The sequence below is a fragment of the Galleria mellonella genome, unplaced genomic scaffold (genome assembly GCF_026898425.1).
Source record: "Galleria mellonella isolate WM207_F2 unplaced genomic scaffold, CSIRO_AGI_GalMel_v1 utg28, whole genome shotgun sequence".
NCBI classification, from domain to species: domain Eukaryota; kingdom Metazoa; phylum Arthropoda; class Insecta; order Lepidoptera; family Pyralidae; genus Galleria; species Galleria mellonella.
This window is the reverse complement of record NW_026442064.1, coordinates 959,140-975,649: the sequence shown is the minus strand read 5'-3', so window position 1 is coordinate 975,649 and position 16,510 is coordinate 959,140. Positions and strand designations below refer to the sequence as shown.

General features: G+C 34.0%; 1 protein-coding gene across 1 annotated transcript in view; it reads left to right on the top strand.

The window, feature by feature from the left end:
• The window catches only part of LOC113517853 (dipeptidase 1-like), a 273,938-nt gene that overhangs the window by 215,429 nt on the left and 41,999 nt on the right, over positions 1 to 16,510 (top strand). The window contains exons 7-8 of the mRNA XM_052895408.1: positions 8,734 to 8,788; positions 15,534 to 15,710. Coding sequence (XP_052751368.1) covers positions 8,734 to 8,788; positions 15,534 to 15,710 — 232 coding nt within the window. The remainder of the gene's footprint in view (positions 1 to 8,733; positions 8,789 to 15,533; positions 15,711 to 16,510) is intronic.

Sequence of the window (16,510 nt, the reverse complement as noted above, 5' to 3'; positions counted from 1 at the left end):
CTTTCTTTTAATACGCTTACACGCATCTGTTATCGTTTCCCAACCAATGGAAACGTTTATTACCCGCCCTCCTGGAATCACTACTCGTACCTTTACTAAGTGGGACTTGTTAAGTACAAGCATAATATGTTCGAATAGTTATATATTTCGTGTGATAAATATGAAAGGAATTCTCTTTGTTACCTTTTAACGTCTTAACGGCTTAACCATTCACTATGAAATTTGATATACATGTATTATATGTGTATATATGATATTGTACAATAGAACTGTTACTATACGGCAGTTGAAATATATAAAAAATTATCGACAGAATACAAAGATTTGACAAATAAAAAATTTCATGAAGAGCTTAAATGTTTATACCAATTTGAAGACTATCTAATATATAAAATTCACGTGTCGCGGTGTTTGTTACCAAACTCCTCCGAAACGGCTTTATCGATTTTTATGAAATTTTGCGTGCATATCGGGTAGGTCTGAGAATCGACCAACATTTATTTTTCATACTCCTCAATGATAAGGGTGACCCTCCCCTAAATATATATATTTTTAATTTTTTTGTCAATTTTTTTTAATTTTTATTTTATTATGACTGAGCATTGAAAAATACATACAGCTGCCAATTTTTAGTCTTTTACGTTCAACCCCTGTTTTTTTTAATTTTTATATGCCGCAATAGGGTTGAAAGATGGCAATCGTATATAATAATTGTGGTACGAGAAAATTTCATGTATAGTTCTGGAAATAATGTATATGGTAAAACAACGTTTGCCGAGTCAGCTAGTTTTAATATAAAATTTTAAGGACAAGTTCCAAATTAAATATTTGCAAGCCACACGGTTGAATACACATACATTAATTGTAACATTAAATTTTTCTAATTTAGTAACCTGTATTCAAACATATAAATCATTCATTCATTCATTCAATATGTGTGATGGAGAAGGTTGTAGGTTACTTTTTATGCCGCTTATTTATTTATTTATTTATTTACACATACACTGAACAAATTTTTCACTTAATAGTACCATTCATTAGACACACTCTCTTTCATAAGTTCTTCGAAACCCCTAGTCTCCTAACTACTTAAGGAGTAAATTCCAGTATCTTTTTGAAACTCACGATCGTAACCTTCGTTCCAATAATACTCTCCAACTATATTTCCCCTCTCACCGTACTGATTACGTTACAAACTCTTTTCTCCTACATTCTTCACGACTCTGGAACGCGCTTCCTGATGCCATTAAAAGACTACCGACTAAACCGTCTTTCAAAAAAAGCGTTCACGCTCACTTGTTTACTTTATCCGAGCAGTAAATGCTTTATATTATTCTTAATTTCGTGTATAATATAGTATATATCATATATGTGTAAGTATATTTGTTATTTATATATATATATATATATTCGTTTATATATATAATTTTAGTATGTATGTATATCAATAATTAGTAGTACCGCATTCGAGTATTCTGACACTTCCCTACGGTTGACTGGGAGAGAATGCTTTTAGCATTAAGTCCGCCATGTACACATATTTGTACTAATGAATAAATAAATAAAAAAAAAATAAAAAAAAATATTTATATATGATAATATAACAAGACTAATAGTCTCAAAACAACATAAATATTAATATTATACAATTATATAATGACATCATTATTTTTTTTAGAATTACAATAAAGAAAAAAAAAGACGTAACGTGAATGTAGCAGTGTTTGTGCAAAGGACCTAACTCAGCATATGTCGTAGCTTCATATCTGTAGTTGGCTTTGCCAATAGTGGTCACGCTTGGCAGGTGAGTTGGCAGGCGAGTTGGCATCCTTAGTTAGGCTTTGGTGATGTTTTAAGTGGGACGCGCTCCTGCCCATAAATCGACTATTAAATGCACTTAATCGCCCCTTACGATACCCCATGAGAAAGGAATGGATGGCCCATTCTATGCAGGGACCAAACGGTATATATGTAGTATTTTTTTTTTTTTTTTTTTTTTTTTTTTTTTTTTTTTTTTTTTTATAGAACTTAGAATGGCAAACAAGCTGACGGCCCACCTGATGGAAAGTGGTAACCGCCGCCCATAGACACGAGCAGTACCATGGACATAACAGAGTATACTGTTTCGCCCATGATACCCCCCATGCGTTGCCATTCCTGAGGACTCAGGTGTTATTCCTCTGTACCCAGTAAATTCACGCCAAATACTAATATTAATAATTAAATATTAATAATATTAATAATTAGTATACTAACCACTAAGCAATGTCACATATCTGTCGAAATATTTACTTTGTGTACGTTATAATTATTTTTTTTTTGATGGGTAAAATGGTATGGTAACCCCGCCTGCGCTAACAGGATACGCTGGCGGAGCACCAGTGAAGGGTGATAGATGAGAATGAAAACAGGCCAGTTAGCCCATCATGATGAATTCATCAGGAATTAACCATGATAATTACCAGGGGGAACCGCGCAGAGGTCGACCTGGTTGGGTATATTGCTAGCAATGGGATTCTCAGTCTCCATTACTAACAATCCCTTTCCTCCCTGTACGTTATAATTATAATGATTAATATTAATGAACGTATCTTTTGTATTCATTTATCATTAATTTATTGAAACACGGAACTGATTAATGATTGGTTAACAGCACTTTGGATCTATCAATGATAATTGCTATTCAGATACGAGATTAAATAATTCACATGTGCAAATAGTAATAATTACTCTGTACCCGAATACCTTTTAATTACTCTGTGACTCGATTCATTTCAGTATCAGCGGTTGAAGTTTCTTGTATATGTGTCTACAAATATCGATTAAAATCTACATTTTTGCTTCCGTATACTTGAAATAGATACTTCAACGAGTCCTCGCCATCCGGCGACATGCTCTTTTTCTTGTGTGCAGTAACGTAAATGTATCTACAGATATTTTCGTTTCACACTTATGTAGAGGTGCTTTACTTCCACAATTTTTTTTATACAACTTAGAATGGCAAACAAGCTGACGGCCCACCTGATGGAAAGTGGTAACCGTCGCCTATAGACATGAGCAGTACCATGGACATAACAGAGTATACTGTTTCGCCCATGATACCCCCCATGCGTTGCCATTCCTGAGGACTCATGTATTATCTCTCTGTGCTCAGTAAATTCACGTCAACCTTCAAGCCGAAACACAGCCATTTAAACAGCTGCTTCACTGTTGAAACGCGAATGGGACAGAGGTACCCAATATATTCACCCACGTAACCATAATAAATTCATTAATTACAATATCTGTTATATTTGAATTTTGACCACTGGGCGATCAATAGTCGAGTTTTTATTTATAATTACTCCTCTCCATCCAAAGGTTGTCTGGAAGAGATCGCTCTTAGCGATAAGGGCGCCCATTGTTTTCTCATTGTGATTATTTCTTGTAATTTGTTTTGTTATCAAAAGTTCTTTATTTATCATAAGTGATTACAAATAAGTATAATAAATTCCAGTGTACGTAAGCCTAGAATTTACAATCGGCCATAAATCGTTTGGCGAGTAATATATATTCTTTATTGCACTTGTAAATTACAATGTTAATGCATTTATAAATATTGTGAGGAAGGGTGGACTTATCTCTGACAGAGATCTCTTCCAGTCAACCCAATGCAGTTAGAAAGCATGTTGCTAGCGGGCAGGCAATATACACTCCTTCAAACGTTTAAAATAGAGATACAAGTATCTTTAATTCTACACAACATAAAAACTTACATTACATGATGTAACTTATTAATTATATTCATAAAATGAACACAAAATGCACATATTTGTATAACAAAAAATCATACAATTAATTTTGGGAGGGTAAAATTTATTGTAATTTATTGTAATTATTTATATTTATAATAAGTTTACTGTTATAATCTTTTGGAGGAAACAATAAAGAGTATCTATCTATAAATGTAAATGTGAAGAAACACTTCGAGTCATTATTATTGTAGTCAAACACAGGGGCCGCTATTATTTCGTCCGTGTTATCTGAATAGAGCTGTCTCTTTATGTAATAACTATGCCCTCTTCTTATCATGCCCGCTCCACTGAACTAATTTATCAAGTTTTTATTCCATCACTTGTAGCCCGCACATATATCACCGCTGACATACAAGCATTTGGAATTGTTTTAGCGTACTCGTGCCAACTAGACGGAGAAATTTATTTTGTCATAAGGATATCTTGGTATTTTTTTCGACCGACTTCAAAAAAGAGATTCTCGATTTGGTTTTATTTCTTTTTTATGTTTGTTACCTCGTAACTGTGTTAGCTGTAAACTGCTTTTGGAGTTTTTTTTTTTTTTTTTTTATCTGAAAGGATATACTTACAGATTGGTTCCATATTGTAAAAACTACCTTACTGCATATTTTCATAAATATCGATTTACAATATCAAATAACAAAAAAATAATTAAAGATTGTAGCCCACAAAATAGTGCTTTACAAAACAGTAAGTGCTTTATATTATTCTCAATTTCGTGTATAATATAGTATATATCATATATGTGTATGTATATTTGTTATTCATATATATTTATTCGTTTATATATATAATTTTAGTATGTATGTATATCAATAATTAGTAGTACCACATTCGAGTATTCTGACACTTCCTTGTGGTTGACTGGGAGAGAATGCTTTTAGCATTAAGTCCGCCGTGCACACACATTTGTACTAATGAATAAATAAATAAATAAAAATATATTTACTTGTATTGTGACTAAACCAAAAAATTAAACCACTATACCAATCTGTAAGTACTCGTATATCTTTCCGCATAAAAAAAATCTAAATCGGTTTAGAACTAACGAAGTTACGAGGTACTAAGCGTAAAAAAATAACTGATACGTAATGTATTTTTTACGATACCTACTTGAAATGGCATACAAGCTTGATGGAAAGAGATAACCGTCGGCTAGAAACAACCATAGCACCATGGCTTACACAGTTCACTGTGACGCTCATGCATTGTCATTCCCCTAATTAGGGTCATAGTGTAGACTCATATCTACCTATTATACGCGTTTAAAATAAAAAAGAAAACTGCCAAATACACTAACTTATATTTCCCTGCAAAAATCCAACCGCATGCCATAAAATGTCCTATTTTATCTATGGCAATATGACTTCAGTGATACAGATTATCTAACAAGATGGCTGCCATATAACATCGAGGCGACGAGACGCTCAAACAACACATGATCCCTTTACGATGGTTTCCTGGGGTCCCTAGGATCCTAAAAGGATAATCTCGGGTCGCTGGAACCTTATCGCTTCTACACGCCTTTCACTTTGGGGTCATGGCCCTATATATCTAATTTGAATATGGGATTCAATTTTGGTATTAAAATGCTTATAGCATTTTTGGTATTAATTTGCTTATGCAAACATACGACTATTGGGTTTTTGTTTTTATTTCAAACTAGCTTTCACCCGCGACTTCGTCTGTGTGACCGGGATATGTTGATTTATCATGATGTATCAATCAACATATTGGAGATAAACATAGGTCTCTTACTTTTCTTGGCCTATGTTCTTCTCCAGCCCAAATAATACATGTAGGTATAAATCCCCCGACAAAGGGGAGATTTGCCAGTAGTTGCCACGCTTAACAAGTTGGTAACCACAGTTAGTATTTAATAGTGTTTTAAGAGGAACGTTGCTGCCCATCCCTCTAATATTGAGTTCCCTATACGCCAAACATGCGGCCTAAAAACTTTTGCCACCAGCAGGGAGCAATAATAATAAGTAGTAACCAATGTACCTAATTTTAGCACCTTAAAAACAAAAACTGTAAAGGAAAACACATTAAGACATATCATAAAATATCCCACAAACAACCAGAGTTCCATAATCAATCTTTGAATAGTATTCTATTCAAATAAAATATAACTCGAGCCATCTTTCAATATAAAATCTACAAAGGGTGAACGAACTGTTTATATTGTATGCCCATATGAAACATACGCGGGAATAGACCTCACGTTGCCTCCATTCCCAGTCGGCCCACGTACGGCCGCCACCAAAACTTGTCGGAAACATTATATAAATACTCGTAACATTGACTCGCAACCAAGTTTTGAGCAGCTCAAAAAAATATTACATTCTCCGAAACAATTAGAATTCATTTATTTACTACAATAAGGTACATTTTACATTGTACAAATTTGTCTATTCATATACTTGTTTTTTATTGGATGATAATTTATTTATTTATTTATTTAACTCTTTATTGCACCATAAACAAAAAGATACATTGACAAGTGAATAATTCAAATGAAATACAGATTGAAATATACACATAAAGGTACAAAAGGCGGTCTTATCGCTAGGGCGATCTCTTACAGACAACCTTTAGTTAAAGGAGAATAGATAGAAAAGGGCAGGTGGCGCAAGAGTGAATGAATATTTTTTCGTGCATAAAATACAAAAGCCTATAATACACAAAAATATCAAATATATAATGAAATGGTAACCCTGCCCACGCTATCGGTATACACTGGCAGGTCACCAGTGAGGGAGGATTGGTGAGGTTGAAAAGGCAGGTCAGTTAAACCATCGTGACCATTTCTTTGGAATGGATACAAACACAATGGTTTCCAGGGGGAAGGCGACCGTTTGGGTATATTGCTAGTAATGAGGCAGTTTAACTTCATTAATAACAATCCCCCCTCCTCTATTCTTATTCTGTAACACTGTAAGCCTGTAAATATTGAAACTTATTATACAAATATACATACATGTAGTATTAGTAATATATATCATATCTATGCATATATTAATACGTGAAGCAAAAACTTTGTAACCCTTTTTACGATGGGGGAAAGGGATTGTTAGTAATGGAGACTGAGAATCCCATTGTTAGTAATATACCCAACCAGGTCGACCTCCTCGCGGTTCCCTCTGGAAACTATCATGGTCAATTCCTGATGAATTCATCATGATGGGCTAACTGGCCTGTTTTCATTCTCATCTGTCACCCTTCACTGGTGTTCCACCAGCGTATCCCGTTAGCGCAGGCGGGGTTACCATACCATTTTCACCCATCAAAAAAAAAACCCTTTTTACGAAAATTGCGCGGACGGAGGAGTATGAAATTTGGCACACTTATAGTTTAAATAGAGAAGGAGGGCAGAATGCAAATTTTTCTAAAATTATACATAAAAAAGTACATTAAATCAATAAAAAAAAAATATTACACACACTACCATATATTTAACACACACGCGCATATATATATATATACTCTTTTATTTATTGTTAAAGTCTGTGGTCAAATTGAGAATAGATTAATATTGTTTATTTTTAATATATTGATGAATGTTGAGGAAGCGAAAGAGGTTTGTTTGAATCGAAGCATTTGGCGATCCACTGTTTCTGCCTACCCTGAATGGGAGACAGAAGTGAAAGATATGTATGTATCTAAGCATTTTAATATTCCATTGTTTATGACTTACCCTAATGGGAGATGTCACGTATATATATATATATATATATATATATATATATATATATATATATATATATATATATATATATATATATATATATATATATATATATATATATATATATATATAGTCTTTGACAATAGAACCTTAATAATTTTCAGACTTATTTATTTAAATTAACTATGGTCGAATTCCGACCATTCATCATCAAGCCAAGTCTCTTACGAGGTAGACAGAGGGGACCAAATTCTATTCTAGATGTGTCAAAATATGAATTTATTTTTTATCATACCGTACTTAACACCAATGCAACTTCACACTTTTGTATGAAATGTGCTAACATTATTACCATCGTGCGACAAACGGGACCGATTCTGAGACGCCATATCTCTGAACCTATTTCCAAAATTTAAATATCAGTCGAATATCAAAGTGAAATCTTTATAGTAATTTGAACTAGTTTTAAAATAGATTTTAGTTAAAATATATTATAATTTTAATTTATTATGCTCCATAAAATAATTATTAATTTGGTGAAATTATCAAATTAGAACAATTAAGAGGTTAGTTTTAGAGAAATGACAACTTAAAATCAGTTCCACTGTTCTTCGTAAAAGTTTCAGTGGGTCTACCATGAAATGAAATTCCGAATTTTCGGGCTCAATTTCGTGTTTTTGTTCGTACCAAAATCGACCCTATAAATGGAGCTTAACATTTCATTTGTCACAAATCCTACCATAAAAGTAAAAAGGAACGATACTTTAGCATTTTTAATATTTTTAAACGGTATGTGTCAAGTAATTTTAACAACAAATTTTTGTATCGTTCGCATCCGAAATTTCGGAAAACATTTCATGGTAGGCCCTCAGAGTAAAGAATATTATCAACGATTTAGTTTATTCTGTGTAGACAAAACCTGTGTACAAAAAAAAGTTCCTTCTAGTGCTTATCAGTAATATACGTAGTTAAATATAAAAGAGATAAATACTAGAAGAAACTCCTTTATTCTCAAATACACTTTGATTTTTCCCTGGCACCGAGCTGTGATCACAACATACACTGACTTATATTAATTGCGAGTGTCCGAACGTTGGCAGGGGACTGAGGACATTCCCCTGATCATCCCCTATTGTCCGCTGCAGTGATCCAAGCGAAGCGAACAAAGAGAAGCGAACGCATGCTTTGTCTTCTTACATTTTGTTCTTTCTTTCGTATCATTTATTTGTACTGTTGTATTTTGTTCCGTAGGGCCGATTCGTCCAACGAACCACCGGTCACTAACGGACTAACGGAGTTTGGAGAGGTAAGCGAGCGATTTTAAACTTTGTTACCAATGTTATTTGAGTTATTTTGCACTTGGCGAATTCTTTTGCCGTTTGCCAAGCGATTGTGATTTTTATACGTACGCCGTCTAAGCACACGCTTGTTCGGCTCCATTTGATTTGATGAAAAGGAAACGTTGATGTCGTTAATACAGAGAGCGTAGATGTCTATACGATAAAACGGGCCATTTCGGCGGGAATTTCATCAAATAGTATTTTAGGTTATTGCCCTGTGAGTTTTCATAGTTGATAAATGGTGTTGCTTCTAATTAGTGCCGCACGGCGCGTACTTTCTCTGCGGCGGCGTGGAACTTGGGTTATTAAGTGGGATTCATAAATTTTTAAGGTTTATTTAGCATGTTATTTTTTTAATTAGTCCCACTTTCGGGGCGTCATGTTGTATGCTACTGGGGACAGTCTGTCTGAAGAAAAACAGTAACAGTTGTGTTCAAAATTAACCTTTTTTACATATACTGACAATTATAGTTTTTTTTTTTAAAAAGAATATTTATAAACAATTGAAAAAAAAACAAAATATAATACATCAAGTCAACAGACGGCATTTTTACTTACAAATAATATAATTAATAAATAATAACATATATATTATGTATATAGAAGAACCAGCACATTTTACAAACAAGTTGTCCATCGTACCATCTATGGCATTTTATGGATAGATAGATAGATTGTTGTCTCCTCCAAAAGATTACAATAGTAAACTTATTATAAATATAAACAATTACAAGAAATAATCACAATGAGAAAACAATGGGCGACCTTATCGCTAAAAGCGACCTCTACTTATATACTCGTACATTTCTAATTCCAAAAACAATATAACTCTAAAGACAAGATAGTATCATATGTACATTGTTATAATAAAAAAAAATAAGAATAATTATTGTTCAAATAAACTTATTCAACAAGCACTTTTAAATAGTCATTTTTTTTTTATAATTCTACCCACCATTTGGGATGCAATTTCAGCTAAGTAAAACTAGCAAGAAACTCGACTATTTCTATGTTTTTTTTTTACTACATACTATGTTACAACCGTAAAGGACAGTTGTGTAATCACACAAAAAAATGCATACACTTTTTATGTTTGTTGCAATATTGTAAATTGTTTTGAAGGGTGGGATATGGCGTGAATTTATTAGGTGTGCATCACAGGGTACAGATATTTTTCTTTTTATTAAATGATAACACAAAAGTTGAGTCCTTAGGAATGGCAACGCATTGGGGCTGTATCATGGGCGAAACAGTAAACAGTACTCTGTTATGTCCATGGTACTGCTCATGTCTATAGGCTGTCTATAGGACGGTTACCACTTTCCATTAGGTGGGCCGTCAGCTTGTTTGCCATTCTAAGTTGTATAAAAAAAAACATATACAAAAAGCCAAGCGTGGCAACTACTGGCGAAACCCTCCAAGGGGGAGGCTTATATTTAGCAGTGGACAATTAAAGATTGATATACAAAAAAAAAAAGAAAAATAAAAGAATTAACATAACTTTTTTCTTTCGTAAAATAGGCATTTTTTTCTCTCTAAACAAATCCATCAATCAATGTTTGTTTGATTGATGTCTCATTAGCAAAATTAATCAAGTACGAACAAAAGAAAAGTACCTAATAATCTATAAACATGTTTTTTTATTAATTTAAAATAATAGCAATTTATTTATTTCACTCTCACCCTCTCTTAGTCGCCTCTTACGACGCCCACGGGAAAGGAAGGGGTGGTCCATTCTAAACCGGGACTACATGGTCATTCTTATTAATAATCAATAAATGTTTACAATCAAAATCTTTCAAACAATTTGCTAAATACGCCAAGTAAGAAAATAAAGTACCAATTATTAAAAAAAATTATAAGTACGAAGTAATATTTGTACAAATATTTGACTAAAATTATGTTTACATGCATGCATGCATGCATGCAATGCTCATAAATTCCTTCCACTAGTTTATAACACAAGTAAAACTAAACATAAATTTTAACAACACTGTAAATTGAACTACGAATTTTTTTTTTACTTTTTGTACATTACAGGTTTTTGTATTTTATGCACGAAAAATTATTAATTCACTCCTACGCCACCTGCCCACTTCTATCTGTTCTCCTTTAACCAAAGGTTGTCTGTAAGAGATTGCCCTAGCGATAACACCGCCTTTTGTACCTTTATGTGTATATTTCAATCTGTATTTATGTTACTGTATTTCACATGAATTGTTCACTTGTCATTGTATATTTTTATTTATGGTGCAATAAAGAGTTAAATAAATAAATAAATAAATCAATAAATCAACAGAATGATCTAGAACCAAATGTATTATTTAGATTATACACATAATTTACTTGCTATCTTCTAGGACAGTGATTCTCAACCACTGTGCCGCGGCACTTTCGTGTGCCGCCAAATTTTAAAAGTGTGCCGCCAAATTTTAAAAGTGTGCCGCCAAATTTTTCAAAAATATTTAAAATTTTTGTCATAAACTATTTATGCAGTGTGTTGTAGTAGGTAAATAATTTTTATCTTTTTCTTTGTGTGCCGCCAAATTTTTAAATCGTTAAATATGTGCCGCAGCAAAAAAAAAAGATTGAGAATCACTGGTTTAGGATGTGGGTACTACGAGTACACTGTAGTTTTATTGGTTCAACATATTCGATTATGTAAATATAGGACAACTTAATTCAGCCGCCAACAGTTTGGCAGTTCAGATATGTTCGGACGTACAAAACATATATCTTCTTTTCATTTAAGAGTTTCCTCTTGTCGGTGCAACTAATTCATGCATCTTCCTCCAGCCAGCTCTATCCCAGGCCATATCCTTTATCTCCCTATACGACATGACGCCTAGTGTTTCCTTTATCTGTCCCATGTAGTTAATACTCGGTCTTCCTCTTTTATACAAAACATATATACGAATACATTATTTCGGCTTGGCAAAATGTTAAATAGCTCTCGATTTTGCTTTGTTTTAAAGTCGCTCCGGCACTATTGCGATTATGTTTAGAACGAGTGTAATTATTGTAATATAAAGAAAATGCACTTTAATGTAAGTATATATATTCACCAAAGTAAACTCCTTTTTCTCCGGTTACGGTAAAGCAAATAGGAGGGTTATGATTCTGAATGCTTTCTTTCATTTAAGAGTTCCCTCTTGTCGGTGCAACTTATTCATGCATTCTCTTCCAGCCAGCTCTATGCCAGGCCATATCTTTGACCTCCCTATACGACATGACACCTAGTGTTTCCTTTATCTGTCCCGTGGAGTAATTAATTAGATATATAAAAAATATTACAGCCAAATATTATATTATTTTCAATAGCATTGAATACCGTTACCATCGCGAGGATTGAAAAAAAAATAACATACCTATGTAGGAAAATTCAAAAACCTATCCACGCTACAGAATCCATTACGGAAATAATTTTACGGGTACTTCCTTATGTGTTGTAAATGCTGTAGAGTTATTTCCCAAAACAAGGCCAACGAGCATTACACTCATGTTTCGGCTATGCAAATAGCTGCATTTGCACGCCAGTATTTCGATTAGAGGGGTGGAATATGCCAGTGAAATGACCAGTGGAATGTACGAGAACGGCACCGCGTGAGGCGTATTACTGGCATGACATTTATGTATTATGTATTTTTTTCTATACAACTTAGAATGGCAAACAAACTGACGGCCCACCACATGGAAAGTGGTAACCGTCGTCTATAGACATGAGCAGTACCATGGACATAACAGAGTATACTGCTTGCGTTACCATACCCCATGCGTTGCCATTCCTGAGGACTCAGGTGTTATTCCTCTGTACCCAGTAAATTCACGCCATATCCCACCCTTCAAACCGAAACACAGCCATGCAAACACAACTGCTTCACGGTAGAAATCTATATATTAGTACGTGAAGTAAAAATTTTTGGCGACATTTACCACTTTCCATCAGGTGGGCCGTCAGCTTGTTTGTTTGTCAGATATCTCATATCATATATGCTTTATACCCGTCGAGTTTAAAAAGCCTCTCACGCTAAGCTTGTAATATTAAGTGGCGGTACATTTACATAGGCAGATAATGAAAAGCGCATCCCATCTTAATTCGCGTACGACGGAGTTTTTAAAACTCCTACGCTCTAGAAAGTTGATACCAATTTGATTCCTGTAAGCTTTAATAAATCGCTATGTAAGTTTCTTTTTAATGGGTAATGATGGAACAGTAACCCCGTCCGCGCTATCTACCGATGATTGGTGAGAATGAAAAGACAGGCCAATTAGCCCATCGTGTTGAATATACTTGAAATTCAGCACGATGGTTTCCAGGGGGGACCACGTGGAGGTCGACCTGTTAGGGTATATTGCTAGCAATGGGGTCCTTAGTCTCCATTATTAACAATCCCTCCCCCCTTCACTATGTAGTTATCAAATTTGTTTAATTTGATACCTATATCACACATAATATAATACTATACTAGTGGGGGAAAGGGATTGTTAGTAATGGAGACTGAGAATCCTACTGCTAGCAATATACCCAACCAGGTCGACCGATCGGTCGGTCGATATCGGTGTACACTGGCGAGGCACCAGTGAGGGATGATAGGTGAGGATGAAAAGGCTATCATGTTAATTCAACGATAAATTCATCATAATGGGCTAACCGCGTGGAGGTCGGTCTGTTTTCATTCTCATCTATCAACAATCCACTGGTGCTCCGCCATACAAATGTTGCAGCACATAAACACACACCATTAATGGCTCACCCATTTGCCAAAAAAAAAACACTATACAGTACCTATATTGATAAGAAGATTGACTGATATTTATTATTTTTATCATCAAATACTAATATAAAAATAGCAAGAAAGAAAAACCAACTACATTTATTGTTAATACACAATTGGCTAAAAATAACAATAAAAAAAATCAATCATCTTCATATTTGTTGTTTACCAATATGGCCGCCATTCAGTATCCATTATCAATGATGCATATAAAAAATTTATATCAAAGTATTTTTTTTTATGGATGATAATGGAATGAAAAAAGCGTGTACTAATTATCACGATCGTATGTGAACGAAGTCGCAAGTAAAAGGCAGTTTTTAACAGCCAGGGTATCGTTTTGCCCTATTCAATTACGAAACCCTAATACACTACGAGGCCTGTACACTACGCAAATTGCCAATTAAAACATTGTCAGTACATAGCTGTATTATACTGCGTAGCTAATAACATTTTTCAGTCCCCTGGCGTGCTGAAATTGAAATAAATACCCTGGGCGTCACTCTTGAATCTCGTTAGCATGATATTAAATCGCCCGGTGACCGTTGGGCCAGGGTAATGAGCCCGCCCGATCGCTTAATGGCGAATGTTGTGGAACTAGGTTTAAAATCCTGCTTATAATGAGTTTTTGATATTACTTTTAAGGAAGTTTACGTAATGACTTTATGATGGCATCTCTACATTAAATGACACTAACAAAGAATGTTATGGTTAAACACGTCAGACACCATAACCGGAGATGATGCTATTTTAAATTTCATTTTATACTTTTTTTCTTTAATGGGTGATAATGGAATGGTAACACCCCCGCGCTGGCGGTATACATCGGCGATGTGCCAGTGAAGGATGACAGGTGAGAATGGAAAGGCAGGTCAGTAAGCCCATCGTGATAAATACACCTGGGATTCAGCATGATGATTTCCACGTGGATGTCGACCTAACAGGATATATTGCTAGCACACGCACACGCACACGCACACGCACACAAACACACACATACACACACATATACACACAAACATTACACTCAAAACACATTCTTCATACATTCGTCTTTAAAATACAAAAAATACCAAGAATACTTACCTCACAATACTTGTATTGATATAATAATATAGATGTTCAGTAATATATTGTAAAACTCCGGAGAGAGCCTGGAGATCTGTAGTACCTACAGGTTTCGACCTAGTTCAGACTTCAGACTCTCACAAGGATAATAATTTCAAGTTAAAATACTAAATAGTCATACAATGTAAAATATTCCTTGTGAGTAGTAAATAAAGATTATTTATTATATTGGTTACCATTTTATAACCGAATGTCGTCAGCTTGTTTTATTAAAAATAAAAAATCCACATAATTAATACAATGAAATAACAAATAAGATGAAATAGGTGATAAATAAAGGTTGTCTGGAAGAAATTGCCTAGCAATAAGGCAGCCTTTTGTATCACTTCTCATGAATATTTACTGTATTATTATTTTTTAATTGGTAACATAAATAAATAAACAGTACCTAGATATCAGATCATGAAATAATACGTATTCGAACAAATTCCTATATATATATCCAATGATTCCTTTTCATCACATTGAATCAATTATTTTTTACTAAAGTCATAGACAAAATATTTAAATCTTTAAAGAAAAAAAACTAACTTAATTTTTTTGTTTTTAATCCAGAAAACATACATGTAACATGCAACATATTCCATTAAATATGTTTAATTGATTTTTTTTATACCACTGAGGTAGCAAACAAGCATACCTATGAACACCAACAATACCAGGGGTATTACGCGCTATTATTATAAATTATTATTTTATTATATATGTATTATAATATATTGCCGTGTGGTCCCAGCATAGAATACACCGCAACAGTATGGCAAGTTCTTAATACAACATTGGATTATGTTCATTGTTTTGTCAACAGAAAGTGGTGAAGGAGATGAACCGTCTCGGCATGTTGGTGGACCTCTCGCACGTCAGCGAGAACACCACCAGAGCTGCTATCAAGATCTCGAAGGCCCCGGTCGTCTTCAGTCACTCCTCTGTCTACAGCCTTTGTGCGCACAAAAGGAACGTACCCGACGACATTATACAGTCTTTGGTAAGTTTTTGATAGGTTTTCAATCAATCGATCAATCAATGTCTTATTAATTTAATTATTTAATCATTTATTTCAATCACTTATTAGTCGATCAATTGATTACTTAATCTTATTTATTTATCGATGAAATCGATCATTAATAATTTAATCATCAATCGCTTATTCAATCAGTCTCTTAAATAGAATGGTTATAATAATTTTATTTATATATAAGTAATAAATTAATAATAAGTACTACAACAACATGAATTAGTGGCTATATATATATAATTATATCACACAAATAAACTAATTTTAAATATATATATATGTCTTATATATATAATATACTGTAAAACTCTAAACGTTATAGTTTTCACGTATATTTCATACCAAAAGTTGTGTGCGAATGTAATTTTTAGAGACGTGCGCGCGGGCACGGCAGTAGTAGCCCACAATTTTTTTTCATACTACTTAGAATGGCAAACAAGCTGACGGCCCACCTGATGGAAAGTGGTAACCGTCGCCTATAGACATGAGCAGTACCATGGACATAACAGAGTATACTGTTTCGCCCATGGTACATGGCGTTGCCATTCCTGAGGATTCAGGTGTTATTCCTCTGTACCCAGTAAATTCACGCCATATCCCACCCTTCAAACCGAAACACAGTCATGTCCACGTCCCACGGGAGTACAATACACACAAAACTACCCACAGTTTTATATATAACATCGGGTAATAATAACTCCAAGTCCAACTAGCGTATTCATAAAATTAATTAATGTGCCCTAGGGAACTTGAAATAATAGTTTTCATCC